At 53.5% G+C, this 17,663-nt stretch overlaps 7 protein-coding genes across 7 annotated transcripts; 3 read left to right on the top strand and 4 right to left on the bottom strand.

Annotated features, from left to right (window-relative positions):
- Positions 1-196: 196 nt before the first annotated feature.
- Positions 197-4,496, bottom strand: ISW2 (chromatin remodeling complex Adenosinetriphosphatase). Its single transcript, XM_062878550.1, has 4 exons — positions 4,157-4,496; positions 3,927-4,094; positions 881-3,862; positions 197-817 (listed from the first exon to the last, which is right to left on the bottom strand). The coding sequence occupies exons 1-4, from the start codon at positions 4,244-4,246 to the stop codon at positions 680-682; spliced, it is 3,378 nt and encodes a 1,125-aa protein (XP_062732041.1). The 5' UTR covers positions 4,247-4,496; the 3' UTR covers positions 197-679.
- An 877-nt stretch (positions 4,497-5,373) lies between these two features.
- On the top strand, positions 5,374-6,111 carry QC761_402710 (uncharacterized protein; the record flags this gene model as incomplete). Its single annotated transcript, XM_062878549.1, has 1 exon — positions 5,374-6,111. The coding sequence occupies one exon, from the start codon at positions 5,374-5,376 to the stop codon at positions 6,109-6,111; it is 738 nt and encodes a 245-aa protein (XP_062732040.1).
- Positions 6,112-8,890: 2,779 nt separating this feature from the next.
- QC761_402690 (uncharacterized protein) lies at positions 8,891-10,568 on the top strand (the record flags this gene model as incomplete). The annotated part of the gene is made up of 3 exons (XM_062878548.1): positions 8,891-8,957; positions 9,213-9,363; positions 9,434-10,568. 3 exons carry the CDS (start codon positions 8,891-8,893, stop codon positions 10,401-10,403), a joined length of 1,188 nt encoding a protein of 395 aa, XP_062732039.1. The 3' UTR covers positions 10,404-10,568.
- On the bottom strand, positions 9,924-11,756 carry QC761_402680 (uncharacterized protein; the record flags this gene model as incomplete). The annotated part of the gene is made up of 3 exons (XM_062878547.1): positions 9,924-11,196; positions 11,280-11,396; positions 11,535-11,756. The coding sequence occupies 3 exons, from the start codon at positions 11,754-11,756 to the stop codon at positions 10,660-10,662; spliced, it is 876 nt and encodes a 291-aa protein (XP_062732038.1). The 3' UTR covers positions 9,924-10,659.
- A 36-nt stretch (positions 11,757-11,792) lies between these two features.
- Positions 11,793-13,121, bottom strand: MCT1 ([acyl-carrier-protein] S-malonyltransferase; the record flags this gene model as incomplete). Its single annotated transcript, XM_062878546.1, has 1 exon — positions 11,793-13,121. One exon carries the CDS (start codon positions 13,119-13,121, stop codon positions 11,793-11,795), a length of 1,329 nt encoding a protein of 442 aa, XP_062732037.1.
- Positions 13,122-13,702: 581 nt separating this feature from the next.
- rrp4 (Exosome complex component rrp4) lies at positions 13,703-14,776 on the top strand (the record flags this gene model as incomplete). The annotated part of the gene is made up of 1 exon (XM_062878545.1): positions 13,703-14,776. The coding sequence occupies one exon, from the start codon at positions 13,703-13,705 to the stop codon at positions 14,774-14,776; it is 1,074 nt and encodes a 357-aa protein (XP_062732036.1).
- Positions 14,777-15,510: 734 nt separating this feature from the next.
- Positions 15,511-17,150, bottom strand: HFD1 (Hexadecenal dehydrogenase; the record flags this gene model as incomplete). Its single annotated transcript, XM_062878544.1, has 2 exons — positions 15,511-15,914; positions 15,968-17,150. 2 exons carry the CDS (start codon positions 17,148-17,150, stop codon positions 15,511-15,513), a joined length of 1,587 nt encoding a protein of 528 aa, XP_062732035.1.
- Positions 17,151-17,663: the final 513 nt, after the last annotated feature.

Genomic DNA, 17,663 nt, shown 5'->3' with positions numbered 1-17,663 from the left:
ATGCGGATACCATTTCATGCGTCGTTCTTATTGTTACCACTTGTTCGTTGTATTCTTAGCAATGGCACCGTCGTCCTATAACCCATAGTATTGCTCAACCGAACATATAACTTTAGACACTTGCAAGCCTCCCGTCTCTAAGGTTTAGCTTTCGGTCTTTGTTGCAGTGGGCAGGGCTACTGTTGAAGCCTATCTTGCGTGCCCGGGATTTCCCGTGGTTTTTTCTTTCTTTTAAACTCAAATTATAACTTTAGACACAGGCAGGGTAGACAAATCTAGAAAGACTTGAATATCTATAGCTGTAAAAGCACCCCATTTTTGCTACTTGCGAGCTGATATTACCTGCAAAGCACTGAAGAAGTATCACCACCACCAGCAACTAGCAAGAAACGACGGCAGACGACAACCAGCTTTTCCCCGTCCCGCTTCCCCCTGCTTTCGCAAAAACAATAAATACAAAAGAAACAACAAAATTCCCCACAAATACACACCCCAAATAACGCCCTTTCCCAAGCAATAGTAATTTACATCGCCTCCCCACCCGCCTTCTAATAATCCGACCCACTGGCGTGACCTTGCTGGCCACCAAATAACCATGACAGCTAGAAACTCCCAACAACCCTCCTGGCTACGTAGCTCTCATCATCTTTCCTTTCCATGTCTGTGTCGTACAAAAAATCTATTTCTTCTTGCCCTTCGCCTTGCTCTTAGTAGCCGCAGGAGTCGAGTTGGTAGACCCGACACTGGACGCCCTTGACGGGGATGTCGAGTTGGCCTTGCTGGCAGTCGCCGACTTGACGTTATCAAGAGCCTTGTTCTGAGATTTTGGTCAGCACTCTGTAAAACAGCGTGTTGGTCATCCAATAACAAGTATGCTCACCTTGACCCCGTTAGCCTTGCTCTTCTTCTTCGCCGGCGCCAACCCAAGAATGCTATCCTCGTCATTCTCCTCATTATCTTCCAGCTCCCTCTTGAGCTTGCCGTTCGTACCGTTGGTCTTGGTCGTCGTGTTGACGTCCTCAAACTCCTTCACTACGGTGGTGAGAAGGGTGTTGCAGCGACGGCCCAGTTCAGTGGGCGTGCGGCTCAAGAAGAACCAGTCGAACCTAAACAGCGGGCTGTCACGGATCTCATCACGAATCTTCTCGTAGATGCCCTCCGTGTCCACGCCGTACTTATCGAGCAGCACCAGCAGGAAGCGGTCCTCCTCCTCGGTGTACACCTTCTTGTTGGTAGTCGAGACCGAATAGTTGATCTTGAGCTGTTGAAGTGGTACACGGTACTGGCCCATCTTCTTGCGCAACATCTTGCGTTGGTGCTCGATCTTGCGCATGCGGTCCTCACCATCTTCAATCACCTTTAGGTACTTGGGGTAGTCCGTGATCTCGGTGTAGCGCTGCCAGAACACCTTGGCGTATGCCTTGATCTCTGCAGGAGTCTTGTTGTCAACCTCCAAAGCAATGTCATCATAGTTGTTCCGGCCATAACGACCGGAACCGTTGATGAACTGCTGAAAGTCTCGCCTGTTCCACTCGCCAAAGCCTTGCTGAGCCAGCTGTTGCTTCTCCTCTTGCTCTTCTTCGGTTAGGGGAGTGGCGTTGTCGATTTCCTGCTGGTCGAGAGCCCTCTCGGCCTCCCGCTCAGACAGGTTGTCGTCGTCGCCCTCGGGTAACGGAACCTTGTAGCCGATCTCCTTGCGATAGTAGGCGGTCTCCCTGTCCTGAAGGTCGCGGAGCCTGGGTGGGTAGAACTGGTAGTCGTGTACAGCTACCTGCTTTGGGGCACGAGGCGCCTTCGGCTTGGTGTCGGCAGTCCGGCCACCAGTGTGCAAGGCCTGCTTGTAGTACTTGTCAATCGAGTAAATCTGCTCCTTGCGCTCACGCTTCGCTGGGTTGATCCAGCTAAGCCCGACATCCTTTTTGCGGGCGGCGAAATCCTCGCCGTTCCACTCGTAGGCTGACTCGGAGGTAAACTTTTGCAAATCATCGATACCAAGCTTTTCATACTTGGCATTCAACTCCTTCGTCCGGCTCTCACCGGCGTTCAGAATTCTGTCAATATCATCATCGTCAAGCTCGCCACCCTTCTCGGCCAGTTCTCCAAAGGCGCTCTTGGTCTCGAAAATCTTTCCGGCGCCGTGCTGAATCATGGACAAAAGCTCATCCTTGTTCGCCGCAGCTTTGGCGGCAATTTGAGCGCGACCCTGCTGGATAACCAGTTGATCAAGACGCAGCTTCTGGGCCGCGCGCTCCAGTACCTTTTCTTCAATGGCGTTGTCTGTCACGAACCTGTAGACCACGACTTGCTTGGTTTGACCAATACGATGCGCTCTGTCCATGGCCTGCAGATCGGCCTGGGGGTTCCAGTCGCTGTCGTAGAGAATAACAATATCGGCGGTTGTCAAGTTGATTCCCAAACCACCGGCTCTTGTTGTCAACAAGAAGATGAACTTCTCAGATCCGGGCTTGTTGTACTCGTCGATGGCCGCAATACGATCCTCGTGGGCTGTGCCACCATCGATTCTGCAGTACTTGTAACCACGGAAGACGCAGTAGTCCTCCAGGATATCCAACAGGCGACTCATTTGCGAGAAGATCAGCACGCGACTGTCTTGGGCCTGCATTCTCTTGAGAAGCTTGTCGAGAATAATCATCTTGCCGGAGTTGAAGACCAAATGCTCGTCTGTGGTGTAAGGAGGGCCCGGCTCCGCACCTTCAAACAAATAAGGGTGGTTGCAGCACTTTCGAAGCTGCATAACGATGTTGAGAAGTCTGGTCTTGGACTCGCGCTTGCCTCCTGCACCGTTGACGGCGTCAATGTCCTTCTCCAGAATTCTCTTGTACCACTTCACTTGCATCTCCGACATGCCAATGTAGACATTCACCTCCTTCTTGGGTAGAAGGCTCTTCTCCACATCGCTCTTGACACGACGAAGCAGGAAAGGCCGCAACACCTTGTGCAGCTGCTGCACAACCGTATCCTGGTCTCTATCTTGGCCCGAGAACCACTGGTCGAAAGCCTCAGAGTCACCAAACACATCGGGCAACAAAAAGTTGAGCAGCGCCCAAAGTTCGTGCAGGTTGTTCTGTAGCGGGGTTCCCGTGATCAAAAGACGGTTGCGCGAGTTGAACATGCGGATGACCTGGGCAAGCGAGGACTCCTCGTTCTTGATGCGATGGGCCTCGTCGATGATGATGTACTCCCAGGCGAATTTTCGAAGATGGGCCTTTTCTCGGAGAATCATTTCGTAGCTGGTGATGCACACGTCGAAATCCTCGTCCACCAACCGATCGTTGATGAGCTGGTGACGCTCCTCCTTGGCCCCTTGCAAAATCAACACATTGACCTCGGGTGTCCACTTTGCAAACTCTCGCTTCCAGTTGTCCAGAGTTGATTTCGGAACTGTGATGAGGTGGGGACCAGTGATGCCCATGATGTGCCGAAGATAGCCCAGGAAAGAGATGGTCTGCAGTGTCTTGCCCAGACCCATTTCGTCGGCCAGAATACCAGAGATACCATTCTCGTGGAGGGAAATGAGCCAATTCAGACCGGCAATCTGGTAATCTCTCATGGTGCCATTGATGAAAGCGGGGGATTCGCGGAAGACGGTCTCGGCTGAGCCACCGTGCTTTTCGTCCTTGAGAAGTTCGGCGTCTTCCTCGGCCTCGGTGCGGCGACGTCTTTCACTAGTAGCGCCGCCCTGACGACCAGCGCCCTTCTTGTTTTTCGCTGCTTCTTCATTTTGGCGATCGATCTCAGCCATGATTTCGCGGATTTTGGGGTCTGGGTTGTGCTCGATGAAGTGGCGGAACAAATCAGTCAAACCCAAAAGGTATCGGAACCGGCGAATCGTGTCGTCCTCCTATCGAATTGTCAGCTTACAGACACGGGCAGCATGATTCTTTGTGCCTGTTCAATCTTCCTACCTTTGATTCTCCCAACCTGTCGTGCTTTTTACCAAATATGCTTCTTCGCAGCTGGTTGGCCTCTGAGCGCTTCTTGCGGCCATCTGGAACTGGTTCCCCGGTTACGCTGCTGGCGGTAGTATTTGGGTTGGTATCTGAGTCGGTATAATCGGGAGTCTCGTCGACTTCCTGGAGATATGGTCAGTTCGGTTGATTGGGCTTGGGCCAGCAAGTCGGGATATAAAACTCACCATCTCGTCGACAACGTGGCTGGCGGACTCGGGCGCATCCTGCATGGACGCGTCGGTGTCGTTGCCGCTCTGTCGACCACGGGGAGCCATGGTGGCTGCTGGGTACCTCGTCGAGGCTTTGGATCAATTATACGCGACGAAGACGCGCTCTCGCGGGTGTAAGCAAGTCGGAGAAGGTTGCTATGATCCCGGAGATGGTGCCGACGATAATTTGGCGATGATAAGTCGTCTGGTGTGCGCAATGAGTGAAAATTAGAAAGCCGGCTTGGGGTGTAGTTGTTTGAGGAAGGGTGGGTGCCGTGAGGTGCGAATTTCTGAGGTCGAGGAACCCCAAATTGGCCAAACCGCGTTCCAGCCCAGCCAATCACAGGCCCTGGATGGCGGAGGGGATTAAAGTGCCGTCGTCCAAAAAGCTCCACCGTCCTGCTGACTAACACTACTGATGAATGAAAGAGCCAGTGAGAGACAGCCTCGCTCCATATTTACAATATACAGTAAAACAGCCAACAGGCTCTCCATTGACTTTCAAGCAACTACCTTATGTGAGCTAGTCTTTCCTGAGTCTAAACAGCAGTTTTTCTCTCTACATTCATTGTCTCTCTGATCCAGATACAGAGTATTATGCTCATTGGAGCACTTCGAGATCAATGTGCACGGCTCAGAGAGAGGACCGGCCTTTGCCCGAGCTTCGCACGTGCCGTAGGCGGTATGCAACCACCCCTGAACCGTAACTGGCCTTGTTGGAAAGAAAGGAGCCAATCTTCCATGGCCTCTGTTGGAGCCAGTCCCGTGCTCGTCCAACTCACTCAGCATATGACAACACAGACTTGGCCATGTTGACAGCCCGACTCAAGCATCAATCATCTTATCCCTATAGCCAAACATCATAGCCATATTGTGTGTTGATCTTTCTTCTAATCCGACCGACACTCTTTTCAAGAACCTCAAGTGCAAGGCCGGGCTGGGCCTCAACAGTGAAGAAGCTCCCAGGCGACGCCCCGCCAAAAACGACACCCTGACAGGTCCATCTCCACTCCAAGTCCCACTTCAACCTGGCTCTCTAGGTTTAGCGAAAACCCCTCAGTACCTTGATCTCCCCAGTAATCAGGCAGAGTCATCACCCCCGAAGCTTTCCACCGACTTCGACAACCTCATAGACTGCCAGGGCGTGGACGAGACCTGGCCTCATTTTACCGCCTACAGCTTCACATTCAGCCATGAGCGCCGATTCGCACGAGCTTCTCGATGCCTTCCGGGCTGCTGCACTGTCCGTCACCAAGCTCTACAAGACGTCAGCTGCCGCGCAAACCAAGTCTCGCGCCGATGGCTATCAAGACTGTCTTGAAGACCTGATTGCCTTTCTGGACAAAGAAAACATCGGACTGTCTGCTGGTGATGTAGGCTCAAAGATCCGGAAATGGGCGATGGATAGATCAGAGACTAGGGACACCACACCCCCATCCATCGAGAGCGACGACGAGCCCGAGAAGCCCGAGCCTGCCGCCTCATCCCCTCAGGCACGAACGAGCCCTCCGGCAGCACAAACATCTGTCGACCGGGACGAGGTCCACATGAGAGATTCGGCGCCTCCGGTTCTTGCAACGGTTCCCTGTCCGCCTAGCCCGATAGTGGAGGAGGTCGACTTTGTTGTTCCTACGCAGGATACCTTCAACTTCCAGTCAGCACATGCTTATCCTCACGATGAGGCCATGCGACTCGCCAACCTCAACCTGTCTGATGCCAACCAAGCATCAAACCATAACACATCAAACCGGACGACACCACGCAACACCAGAAGAAGAGATGTACGACCTGGGAGGACACGGAGAGATTTGGGACAGGGCGCGGGCCACAAGAGAAAGATGAACCTCGCTGAGTACTTCGACCTAAACGGTGTCGATCTCGGGAACGGAAAGGATATGTTTGGCGGTGGGAAACGCACAAGGCACGTTTAGTCACTTGCTTCGAACTACTCATACGCCTTTGCACACTTTACACACGCACATCATATTCTTGGTCTTTTTTTCTCGGCGTTTTCGGGAGGGTACACACGATTGGGAGGCACTGGGTTGTCGATGACCAAAACGCATAGCATCGCCTGGAACGCATGGACATAGCGGAGTTTTTTTTCATCTTTTTGAACGGGTTTGGGATTTGGGAGCGGTGGCGGTTTCATGAAGCTGGAGGCAACAACAGAATCATTAGGACCGGGAGGCATAAAGAGGCGTTTATTTATACCACTGGGGTGTATTCATGTATAGTGCTTTTGTTCTTGTACGTATGTAGCCGGAGACTCATGGAGGGCTGTCACAATATCGTTTTAGTTTGACTCTTGGCTTGCGGTTCTAGACGAGGTGAAAGGTGGCGTATGTACGACTTCAGATGGGCTCATTTGACGTTACATAACCGACAGGCTCCGTAATCCTAATCTCATTTGGAAGGAGGGTCTTTTGATGAGTTGTTGATGGTAACATGTACAAAACAATGTATATATATTCCATGAACAATAGGTCTCGGAATCTGAGTGCTATGGCGTGTATGACAACCCAGGGCTGTCACACTGCACTACTTACCCAACTACCGAAGAACATCTCCATGTTCCTTGACATTTGGACTGTCGGCAAGAGCCTCTGGTTGTTGCTGGGGCTCTAATTCCCGTGATTCCCCAAAAGGGATCACTGGAAAACTCAGGTACCCAAATTCCCGTCATTCAACTGTACCATTTTGTCCTCTCTCAAATGTGACTACACGCATAACCGACCACGTTCGTTTTACCATAATACTTCTAGCCAACAGCTGTATTCAACATGACGAGCAGCACTACCGGCTCTAGGCATGCAGAGTCCAGTAACCCCGAGTCCAGCAGTACCGGCTCTAGGCAAATCGAGCCCAGCAGCACTAAATCCAGCAACGCCCCCAACAGCAGTTCCAGACACGCCGGTTCCAGACACACCGAGTCAAACAACCCCAAGTTCAAGTCCAAGAACGCCAGCTCTAGGCAAACTGATTCCGGCAACCCGAAATCCAGTAATACCGGTTCTAGGCACGCCCAGTCTAGCAACCCCTGGAACCCAGCAACACCGGCCCAGGCACTACCAAGGTCCAATTCTAAGGAAGCCGGTCCCGATAACACTGGCTCTAGCAACACCGGCACCAGCCAAGAGGGCCCGAGCGGCATCGATTCTCGTCATACCGGCCCCAACAAGACTTCTGTTAATTATTCCGGGCCTAGCAGCAGGGGCTCTAGAAACACCGGCTCTCAAAGCAGCGGCTCGACCGAAATAGCTTTTCGTCATGGCGGCCTCAGAAACGTCGGTTCTCGCTACCCTAGCTCTACAGATCCTATTGTTTGTCGTCCCGGTCCCCACGACATTGGTTACAGACGCCCTAAGGTAGCCCCAGCAATACCGCTTCGAGCTATGTCAGCCCCAATTATACCACTTTTCACTGTACTAAACCCAGAGACACTGCTGTTAGTCGATCTTCGAAGGCCTGCTGACTAGGTATCTCTTTGGGTCTTGTAACCATTACTTGGAAAATGAACAGTCTGGAATAGTCCAGAAGTCAGCAGAGGTGGACTGTGGGCAGGGTTGGCAATGTTCAAAAGTGTTTGCTGAATCAAAGAGGGGTGTGAGATATGCTGGTCAATATTGTGACTGTGCAGTGGCGAGGTGAAATGACAATGAGGGGCAAAACTGCGTGCCTATGAAGTGGTTGATCTTGAACTTTCAGAAACAACCATCCCACCTATAGGAAGTTATCACATCGAGATAGCTCACAGGCGTTTACCTGGTGTTTGCGCCAGGGTCAGAATGAAACTGACCATAGCAGCTCTCAATGCCTCCGTTTCTCAGACATGAAGCTTTTCACACCCTATCGTGCCGTGTTTCGCTTCCCATATCAAACCCGGAAACAACCACACACAAGCTACCTACCCGTCTCGCCTTTTTTCGTGCGTTAGCCCCCCCAGGTTTTGACAGACACGGAATCGGATCTCTCGACGACTCGAACGATTGGTTGGTCAAACTTGTGGGGAAGAACGGTCGCAGGGTTACATCGGGGGGGCTTGAGTCTTGGTGGCTTTGGGGGAGTTGCTAGATCGGGACAATCGCGCAGCTCTCGGAGGGGGAAGTGGTAGGGTAGAGGAAACACCAAGAGGCACTTGCACGTTGCATGGTACTGTTGCACAAGCTACCACTGGAAGAATAGAAAGATAGATTGAAATCTGGCGAGCTTTCCTGTGGCTGGTTGACCAAGTACCGCTTCTTTTGCCGGGCAGCACCCCCTTCCTCAAATCAGATGCGGTGTCTCCCTGTAAGGGTGAGCATGATCTCTCTCTACATCGGGGGCGATCGATGGCTTCGGAGCAAGAGCCGCCGCGGGTTGAGGTCTTGTCAACGTTCAACCCGGGATTTGAAGTCTTGGGAGACCCGCAGGTCCAAACATGCGACTCTCCCCAGATTTTGATACTGTTTGTTTCCTTCTCGCTAGACCCCGTGTGCCATTCGTCTTGTACGCTACCTGCCGTCTCTCTTTCCTAGGACAGAGGTGTTGATGATATCGTTTTCACATCGCCGTGCTGGTTCGGGAACAGCGCGGGAGAAGAGCAAGCACATGTTCAACACTATGCATCCTTGATGTACATCTTTTTTTTCCTTGCCTGGGCCAGGTTGTGGTGAAGAAATCCTTCTCTCCGCAGATTCAAGCGACGATAGACGAGATCAAACCGACACGATGCTCGAAAAGCGCTTCAGTATCCCGATGTCCAAACCAATATCTCTCCCAATATACACATCCTCGAGTCGAATGAAGATGAAAATGAAACACCGACAAAAGCGACGAATAACACAAATAACACTCATCGCGGGTGGAATCCTCATGTTTTACTGCTTTGTGTTTCTCTGGAGGACACCATCATCATCATCATCGTCGTCGTCGTCGTCGTCGTCTTTGAAGCCAGCACTTTCCAAACAACAACTAAGCCAAAGACCGCCACCCCCAGAGCTGCTCAACAATCTTTCCCTAGACGAAGACCAATGCAATGTTGCCTTCCCAGGCCTCACCAAAGAAATCGACGATGCCGTCGCCGAGGGTCCGTTCACCATGAAGAGATACTCCAACAACCAAGGCCCATTACAAGGAAGGATCCAAGACGGGCAAATCTACATCATCCACGCCCAGCGACGAAAAGATCTGTCACAAGAAATGTCAAACGTAAACACCCCCAGTTCATCCCCCCTCTTCATCCCCCTCACTAACATCCCCCCAGGGAAACAGTCCCGCACCGCCTCCCTCCACCAACTCAACCGCGCCCTCCTCACCTCCCCCTCCCCCCTCCCAAACACCCTCTTCACCCTCAACTTCCAAGACACCCCCTTCGGCACAGCCTGGTCCTACTCCCGCCCCGCCTCCTCCCCCCATCTTCCCCCAAACCCCCTCCCCAACCAACACCCAACAACAACGCCTCTTCCTAATCCCCCACTTCTCCTTCTGGTCCTGGCCCCTCCCCTTCATCCGCTCCCTCCCCCATGCCGCCTCCCTCATCACCTCCCTCGAATCAACCCTCCCCTTCCCCTCCAAAATCCCCAAAGCCGTCTGGCGCGGAACAACCTGGTTCAACTCGGTCCTCTCCCCCCACCTCCGCCAAAACCTCCTCCAAACCACCCGCCCCCACCCCGAAATCTTCGACGTCCAAAAGCTAGAGTGGACAGGCAAAAACCGCAACGCAACCAACGCCTTACCCATCCAGGACTTTTGCCGCTACAAATACGTCATCCACACCGAGGGAATCGCCTACTCGGGCCGGTTTCAATTTCTGCAAATGTGCCAGAGCGTCGTTTTGACGCCCCCCATTCTCTGGATGCAGCACACCACCCATCTTGTGAGACCCGTCTACAGTGGGGAGTTGACCGGCAAGAGGTGGGAGACGACTGAACGAGTCAAGGGCGCTTGGGGGACGGGTGTGGACGCGAGGGAGGCGAATATTGTTTTTGTCAAGCCTGACTGGTCCGATTTGGAGGAGACGGTGAGGTGGTTAGAAGAAAACCCAGAGGTTGCCGAGGGGATCGCCACCAGGCAGAGGGAGCTGTTTGTCGGAGGGGGGTATTTCTCCAAAGCGGCCGAGGCGTGTTACTGGAGGGCGTTGGTGACGGGGTGGGCAAAAGTTGTGAGGCCTGAGGGAGGGGAGGAGGCCTGGGAGGAGGGAATGCCGTTTGAGGAATTTAGTCTGACGAATTCGTTCGAGTGACGAGATTTGCTGGTGATGAAGTTCCTGTACATACTAGGGATGATGATTGGCGTTTTGGTTGGCTTCTCCGGATTGGTTACCTCTCGTACCGATCCTAACCGTAAATATATACCCTGTTTTCGCTTGCTTGAAAGAAACAATGTCTCTGTTTCGTTGGAAGAAGAAATGCTGCGATAAAAAAAAACGCCAAAAACACCCAGGTATCCCCTTTTCAAACGCCCATTTGCACACACACCCACACTGTAGCTACTCAAAATCACAAACTCGTCACCCCCGGCACCCACCCCTCCCCAATCTTCCTCATCTCCTCCCCAAACCTCCTACTCGTAATCTTCTTCCCCGGCCCCGTCAGCGGGCTATGCTCATCCGGATCGTAAAAAGGATTCTGCATCAACCGGATATACGCCGCCTGCATCGCCTTGAACACAACCCTCATCTCCCCTTCTCTCAGCCCCACCCCCGTCGTCCCCACCGCGCTGCTCTTCTTCCCATCCTCTCCCACGCCAGCAGCAGCAGTCGACGCTCTCCTCCCTCTCATGTCCACCACGACCACAAACTTCACCCCCGTGTTGGTCTCGAAGCCATAGGCCGCCAGTTTCTCGTCTACCGCATGCAGCAGGCCAAAGTCACCTGTTAGGCCGGTCCCCTGGGCGGCGTGGGCGCGGGATCGGAGCTCAAAGATGTCGAGGGTGGAGGAGAGCAGTAGGGAGAATTGGAGGGGCGTGCGGACTGGACGGAACGAGTCGGTGGAGGGGTCGTAGGAGTTGAAGATGGAGATGTGGAGGGGGTTGTTCTAAATTGACCGTCAGTTTGCGCTTTCCTAGAAGAAAGAGTGAAAAGAAAGAGAGAGAGAGAGAGAGAGAGAGAGAGACATACGTTCCGACCTATTACGCCCAAGCAGGCAATTGAGGGGAGGGTGGTCGACATCTTGTGCTGAGGATTTACCTTTAGGGTGGTGGTATGGTTTAAAAAGAGAACCTCGATGGACGGGCGCTGGAAAGGAGGCGCATGTCAGCGGTCAAAGCTTCCCCGCTAACGCCAGCTGTTTGGGCCGCAGGGGTTTAGTCTAATCTAGTCTAGGTACCGCACTGGTGGGTCACCGTTTTGGGGCGGCCCATAGCCTTCACTTACACATCCAGTTATCATAGACATAGCATCCAACCTATGCCACAGACAATTACTCCTTTGACGTGAGTAAAGAGTAAAAATAAATGGGTAATCAATTACAGTCCGTATCCTAGGTGGGCACATCAACCCCCCCCCTCCCCCCCCAAAATAACCCAAACGCCAAACCGCCGCCCGCTGCTCGCTGTTGAACATGTCAAACCAAACCACTTCCATGTCCATATCCATACGCAAGTGGTATAATAATACTTTCTCCCGTAAAAATCACTCGGCCTCCTCCTCCACCAAATTCTCCGTCTCCTCCAACCCCCTCAACACCTCCTCAATCTCGCTCGGATCAGTAATAGCCCACACACCACCCCCCTTGACCGCATCCTTCCCTCTCATCCCCACCTCCTTGCCCACCAAGTTCCTCCCAACCTTCCCCGGCCCAATCCCCACCCACCTCCTCACCTTCTCCTCCTGATCCAAATACTTGATGCTCCCCCACCACTGAACAGTCTCCAAACACTGCCTCGCCAGCAAATCCTTTACTTCTTCCCTACTCCCAAACACCCTCGCCGTCACATTACTCACACACGGCACCAGCCCCGGCCAGCTAACAATATCCTCCCCCTCCCTCCCCCTCACCCGACGACTCCTCCCGTTCAAAATCCTATGCATAACCCCCACAGCAGGCTTCATAATCGGGCTATGAAAAGGACTATCACTCTTCAGCCTCACAGCCCTAGGATCGTGCCCCAAAAACTGCCTCACATGCGCCACCAGCGTCTTGATCCGTTCAATATTCCCCGACAGCACAATCTGGTTCTTGGAATTAACATTCGCAATAAGCACCTGCTCGATCGGCGACCTGTTCTCCGCACTCTCGCTCTTCCCTCCCTCGCTCCCATACCCGACAAACTCCTCGATCGCAGCTATCAACTGCTGCATGTGCGGCGGCTCGGAAACAATAGCCACCATGCCATACTCCCCTCCGTACTCCTCCTGTGCCTTCCTCGTCGCATCCGCCATGGCCTCGGCCCGTTTCTGCACCATGTGCAGCGAGTCTTCGAATTCAATGTAGCCAGACGACACCAGTGCCGCAAACTCCCCCAGGGAATGTCCCAGTGTGAAATCCACTCGTTCATCCACCTTGAACCCGAATTCCTTTTCTAGGATACGCAGTATCAGGATCGAGGTCGCCATGATGGCGGGCTGGGCGTTGGGGGTGAGGTTGAGGTCTTTGGACGGGCCATTGGCGATCACCTCCGAGAGTCTATACCCGACAATGTGGTCTATTTCCTCAACTATCGGCACGGCGGTGGTGGGGAAGGCTTCGAGCCAAGGGGTGAGCATGCCGACCTTTTGGACGCCCTGACCGGGGAAGAAGAGGGCTGTTTTCGGGCGAGTTCGTCGCGGGGCAGGAGAGGGGGAGGGGGGCTGCTGTTGCGCATTGTTGTCGGTGGAAGAAGACGAGGCATTTCGGCATTGTGGTAGAGCTATGAACCATGACGATGGTGGTAATGTGCAGACTGCCCCTGCGCGGGGACGGCATGTCGCATGTCTGTGGGGGGCGAGCAGGCGACAGGGCCCTCGTAGCAGCAGAGTCATAATCGGTGTTGGCTTTGCAGTTGTTGTTGTTGTAGAAAACATGTAATCTCCGGCAGTGTCCCAGCCATGTGAAGCTGGGGACGGTTCAGGGCGGTCGCCTCATGAGCTACAGCAGGAAAGAAGAGGTCATGATCAATCAATCGATCAATCAAGGAAGCTGCTTCTGATCAGTGACGGGATGAGATGACGGATTCGGGTCACGAACGGGAAGCGAGGGCGGGAAAGCATTAGCGGGACTTGCGGCGGCAGGCAAGAAAAGCTGCAGAAAAGCTAGAATCAAAACGGAGAAAATCCGGGGGTGGGGCATTGCTTGGCTAGCTACCGTTCGGGAAACGGAAGTGTGGAAACTGAATTTTGGAGGCTCGAGCTTCACATCGCTTTTGAGATGTGAGGAAGTAGAAAACACTCATCTCATTTAGTTCACAACCCAACTTTACAACAGCAAAATAGTTTCGACGTGTGAGAGTCTAGAGATACCCTTCAAACCGCCACCGTATCAATTTCATCAATCCTTCCAAAAATCGAAGTTTCATCTCACCCCACTTCAATATCAGACCCCCGAGGTCTCACTCACAAGAAAAATGCCCATCACAATCCTCCCCCCCAAACCCTCCCACCCACCCCCTTCCCCCCACGACATCTCCGATTCCGATTCCGACCTCTCCAGCGACGACGGCGGAGGAGGCGCCCACCTCGACTTCGCCTCCCTCGGCCTGCCCTCCCACCAAAAATCCACCCACCCCTCCAACAACCTCCTCTTCACCAACCTCGTCACCCCCGGTACCCTCATCACCCCAGACCCCCAATGGATGCGCGGCCACGGCACCTACATCCCCCCCAGCACCACAAACATCACCTCCTCCCTCGCCGGCATCACCACCCGCACCAACAAGCTCATCTCCGTCTCCCCCCTCCGCGCCCGCTACACCCCCGAGGTAGGCGACCTAGTAGTAGGCCGCATCCTCGAAGTCCAAGCCAAGCGCTGGCGCGTAGACATCAACTCGATCCAGCTCGCCTCCCTCCCCCTCTCAGCCATCAACCTCCCCGGCGGCATCCTCCGCAAGCGCACAGAAACCGACGAGCTCCAAATCCGCACCTTCTTCGCCGAGGGCGACCTCGTCGTCGCCGAAGTGCAGCAGCTCTTCCAGGACGGAGGCGCAGTCCTCCACACGCGCTCGCTCAAATACGGAAAACTCCGCAACGGCCTGTTTGTTGCTCTTTCTGGGCAGGGCGGCGGGTCCGGGGTAGTACGGTCGAGGAGACAGGTCTGGACGATGGAGGGGCAGAACGGAGGGGGGAAGATGGATGTTATACTGGGGGTGAATGGTTACGTCTGGATCAGCAAGCATGTTGAGCAGGTGGCCAAGGAGCTGGAGCAGAAGCATATGGGGATTACGAATATGGAGGAGAATGTCAGCGCGGGGGTGTACAGCAGTCAGAATGACTTTATTGACAGCGCTACCATGAGGGAGATTGCCAGACTGAGGAACGTCGTGACGGCGTTGGTGGAGAATGGGTGCAGGGTGGATGAGGATATGGTGATACGGGGGTATGCCGAGGCTTGTGAGATGGCCATGTTGGGAGAGACGGGGGCGGAGGATATCTATTTGGGCGGGCAGAGGGGGGAGGAGTTGACAAGAGCGTTGAGGAACTGATCGGAAAAGGGGGGGGGTGGGGGGGAATGGATAGATAATGTAAAAAGGAACCCTCGGGTTGGGCATGCATGTTACACCCATTCACAAGACAACCAAGTTGGCATATGATATCAAAAAGAAGATATAATTTACTCCCTCCGCACCAGACACGCCATGAAATATGCCACGCCTGCTTGCGTAGGTAATACATATATGATGTTGTAAATGCCTGAAAAAAAGAACCGGTATTTTGTTCCATGACCATCAAGCCTAATAACCTGAGCCGTTTCCTTTTCCACCTGCCGCCTTTCATGAAATTCAAAAAAAAAAAAAAAAAAAAAAAGATACAAAAAAAAACAGAAGAAAAAAGTATATGCCAGCCCATATAGTACAAGTAATGGTGATAGTACAGCACGAGGTATAAAAAAAGATTAGGTAGTAATATGTGTCTTGGAAGGAAGCTTGGCCGATGCAAGTTCATCCAGTTCGGTTCGGTTGGTGTGGTGGTTGGAAAGGTGGTCGCTCGGCTCTTGGGTCAAAAGTGGTCCGCTAACATCAAGCTTCGGAAGAGAGTCTCTCATAATCGTCGTCTATAAAAACAGCACAAAAATATCATTAGAAACCATTTCTTCTCTTTTTCATTTCTCCTCATCGGGAGTATAACATGACACAGGGGGGAATCGCAAAAAAGCAAGACTAAAACAAAACACCCAAAACAACCCTGTACAAAAGTCACAGATCACAGTCCCGAATCCTTAGGATCGGTTCGTGTACATGTAGTGAGCCACCAAGACAACAAGCCACCTCAAGAACGCACCTTTGGCGCTCTTGCCGCCCAGACCAAACAGAAACTTGATCCAATAGCCGAACCCCTTGACGACCTTGCCGCTGCGGTCAAAGTTGGGTGACTTCTCGGTGAGGCGGTTGAGGAAGGCGAGGGCCTTGAAGTCGTAGGGCATGTACCGCACGCGGATGAGCTTCTCGGCCCAGCCGGGCGTCTCGGCGATGGTGCGGAAGTGGGTGAAGGAGTCGAAGGAGGCCTTGCCGCGGTAGGCACCCCAACCAGAATCGCCAACGCCGCCAAAGGGGACCGTGTTGACCGCGCCGTGGAAGAAGCCGTCGTTGATGGTCGCACCGCCCGAGGTCATCTCGTTGAGAACTGGATGCCGTTAGCTATTTGTCATGGTTAAGGGGTAGAAAAGGGGCGCGTGCTTCTGTTGTTCTCAGCCTTGTTACCAAAAGTAAACAGCGACAAAGGCGTCTTGTGGATCAAGTTGGCAATGTTGAGCGCCTCATCCAAAGTGTTGACCGGGTAAATGGAGAAAATAGGACCAAAAGACTCCTCCTGCATCATCGAGTCGTTGACAGAGTTGACCAGCACAGCCGTGGGCTCAATGTACAGCTCACTCTCATCCAGCTCACCACCCATGACGATCTTGCCCTGGGTGTCATCCAACATCTTCTTGATGCGGTGGAAGTGCCTCTTGTTCACAATGCGCGAAAGATCGGGGCTGGCCTTGGCACCGTTGGGGAACATGTCCTTGTAGGCGACCTTGAGGAACTCGATAAAAGTAGGCACGAGGTCCTTGTCGATGAGAACATAGTTCTGGGACATGCAGACCTGACCGGCGTTCTGGGTCTTGCCCCAGAGGAGTCTCCTGGCCGCCAGGGCCAAGTTGCCGCAGTTCTTGGTGATGAAGGCGGGGTTCTTGCCGCCGAGCTCGAGGACAACAGGGGTGAGTGTCTGGGCAGCCTTTTGGGCAATGATGGAGCCGACCTGGGCGCTGCCGGTGAAGAAAATCTTGTCCCACTTCTCGGCCATGAGCGCGTTGGTCTCGGGGATGGCACCGTTGACGACCGAGAAGGATCCAGAGTCGAGGCGCTTCTCGACCAACTCCTTGGTCCACATGGCGCACGCGGGGGTGAGCTCGGAGGGCTTGAGGACGGCGGTACAGCCGGCGGCAATGGCGCCAACAAGAGGGCACAGAAGGAGCTGGATGGGGTAGTTGTAGGGGCCGATGATGAGGACGGTTCCGAGCGGCTCCTTCTTGACGCGGAAGTTCATGATGGAATAAGTGGCGGGGACATCGGGAGAGCCCAGCTTCTGGTCCTTGACAAAGCTGTCGAGATGGTCGAGCATCCACATGCAGTCCTTCTTCACCCAGTCAACCTCTGTGAGGAGGGCTTCAAAGCTAGACTTTCCAAGATCGCTCTTGAGCGCCTCAACGAGCTGGGGCTTGAAGTCCTCGAGGGCCCAGTAGAGTTTGCGAAGCTGCGTCTTGCGCCATTCGACGTTCTTGGTCTTGTGAGTGCGGAACTGACCGCGAGCGAGGCTAGCGATCTTGGGAATGGCCTCCAGGGCTGTGGCCTGGAACTCGGGAGCTTTGGTAGCCATCTTGTGTCGTGTGTCTCTTCCCGTCGGTGGCTTTCACGTGCGTGCGTGCGTGCGTCGGTCCGCTCGGTTCTGGCGCAGGGTCGATGAACTGGCGCAAAAGAGATGGAGAGAATGGAAGCAGACAACCTGGAAGTTTGAGAGAAAAAGGAGGAGAAGCAAAAGGTGGCAGAAACAAGAGCTTTCAACAGCTAGGTAGGCAGTCCCAAAATCATCACAGGAGCAGGTCTTTATCCAGAAGCAGGAACGGCACCGGAAGGCTGACCTTCTTCAAGAAAAAGAAACATGCATGCGATCGAAATCCGATGCATCCCTAATCAAAATAAGTGGATGGAGCCGAGGCACCTCTCGCCGCCCAGAGTGCTACCCCATCTTTGCGCTGCACTAGCATCCCCTTGCCATCCCATCATGCCCGCCGCTAATTACATCGGCCGCTACGTGGTGTTGAACATTTCTAGAAGGGCCTTAGGTGTATTGTCATGAACTCTCGGCGGAGTTCAGTCTTTAGATTTGCGT

The sequence above is a fragment of the Podospora bellae-mahoneyi genome, chromosome 4, assembly GCF_035222275.1.
Source record: "Podospora bellae-mahoneyi strain CBS 112042 chromosome 4, whole genome shotgun sequence".
Taxonomy (NCBI): Eukaryota; Fungi; Ascomycota; class Sordariomycetes; order Sordariales; family Podosporaceae; genus Podospora; species Podospora bellae-mahoneyi.
The sequence above is the reverse complement of the archived record's forward strand: the minus strand, read 5'-3'. Positions and strand labels throughout refer to the sequence as shown.

Bases quoted from the DNA above. Each gene is read 5' to 3' on its own strand.
- ISW2 (XM_062878550.1), bottom strand. From the start codon at position 4,246: ATGGCTCCCCGTGGTCGACAGAGCGGCAACGACACCGACGCGTCCATG. The intron at 3,863-3,926 runs GTAGGAAGATTG...ACAATTCGATAG, and splicing joins ACAGGTTGGGAGAATCAAAG to GAGGACGACACGATTCGCCG. The intron at 818-880 runs GTGAGCATACTT...CCAAAATCTCAG, and splicing joins GCAAGGCTAACGGGGTCAAG to AACAAGGCTCTTGATAACGT.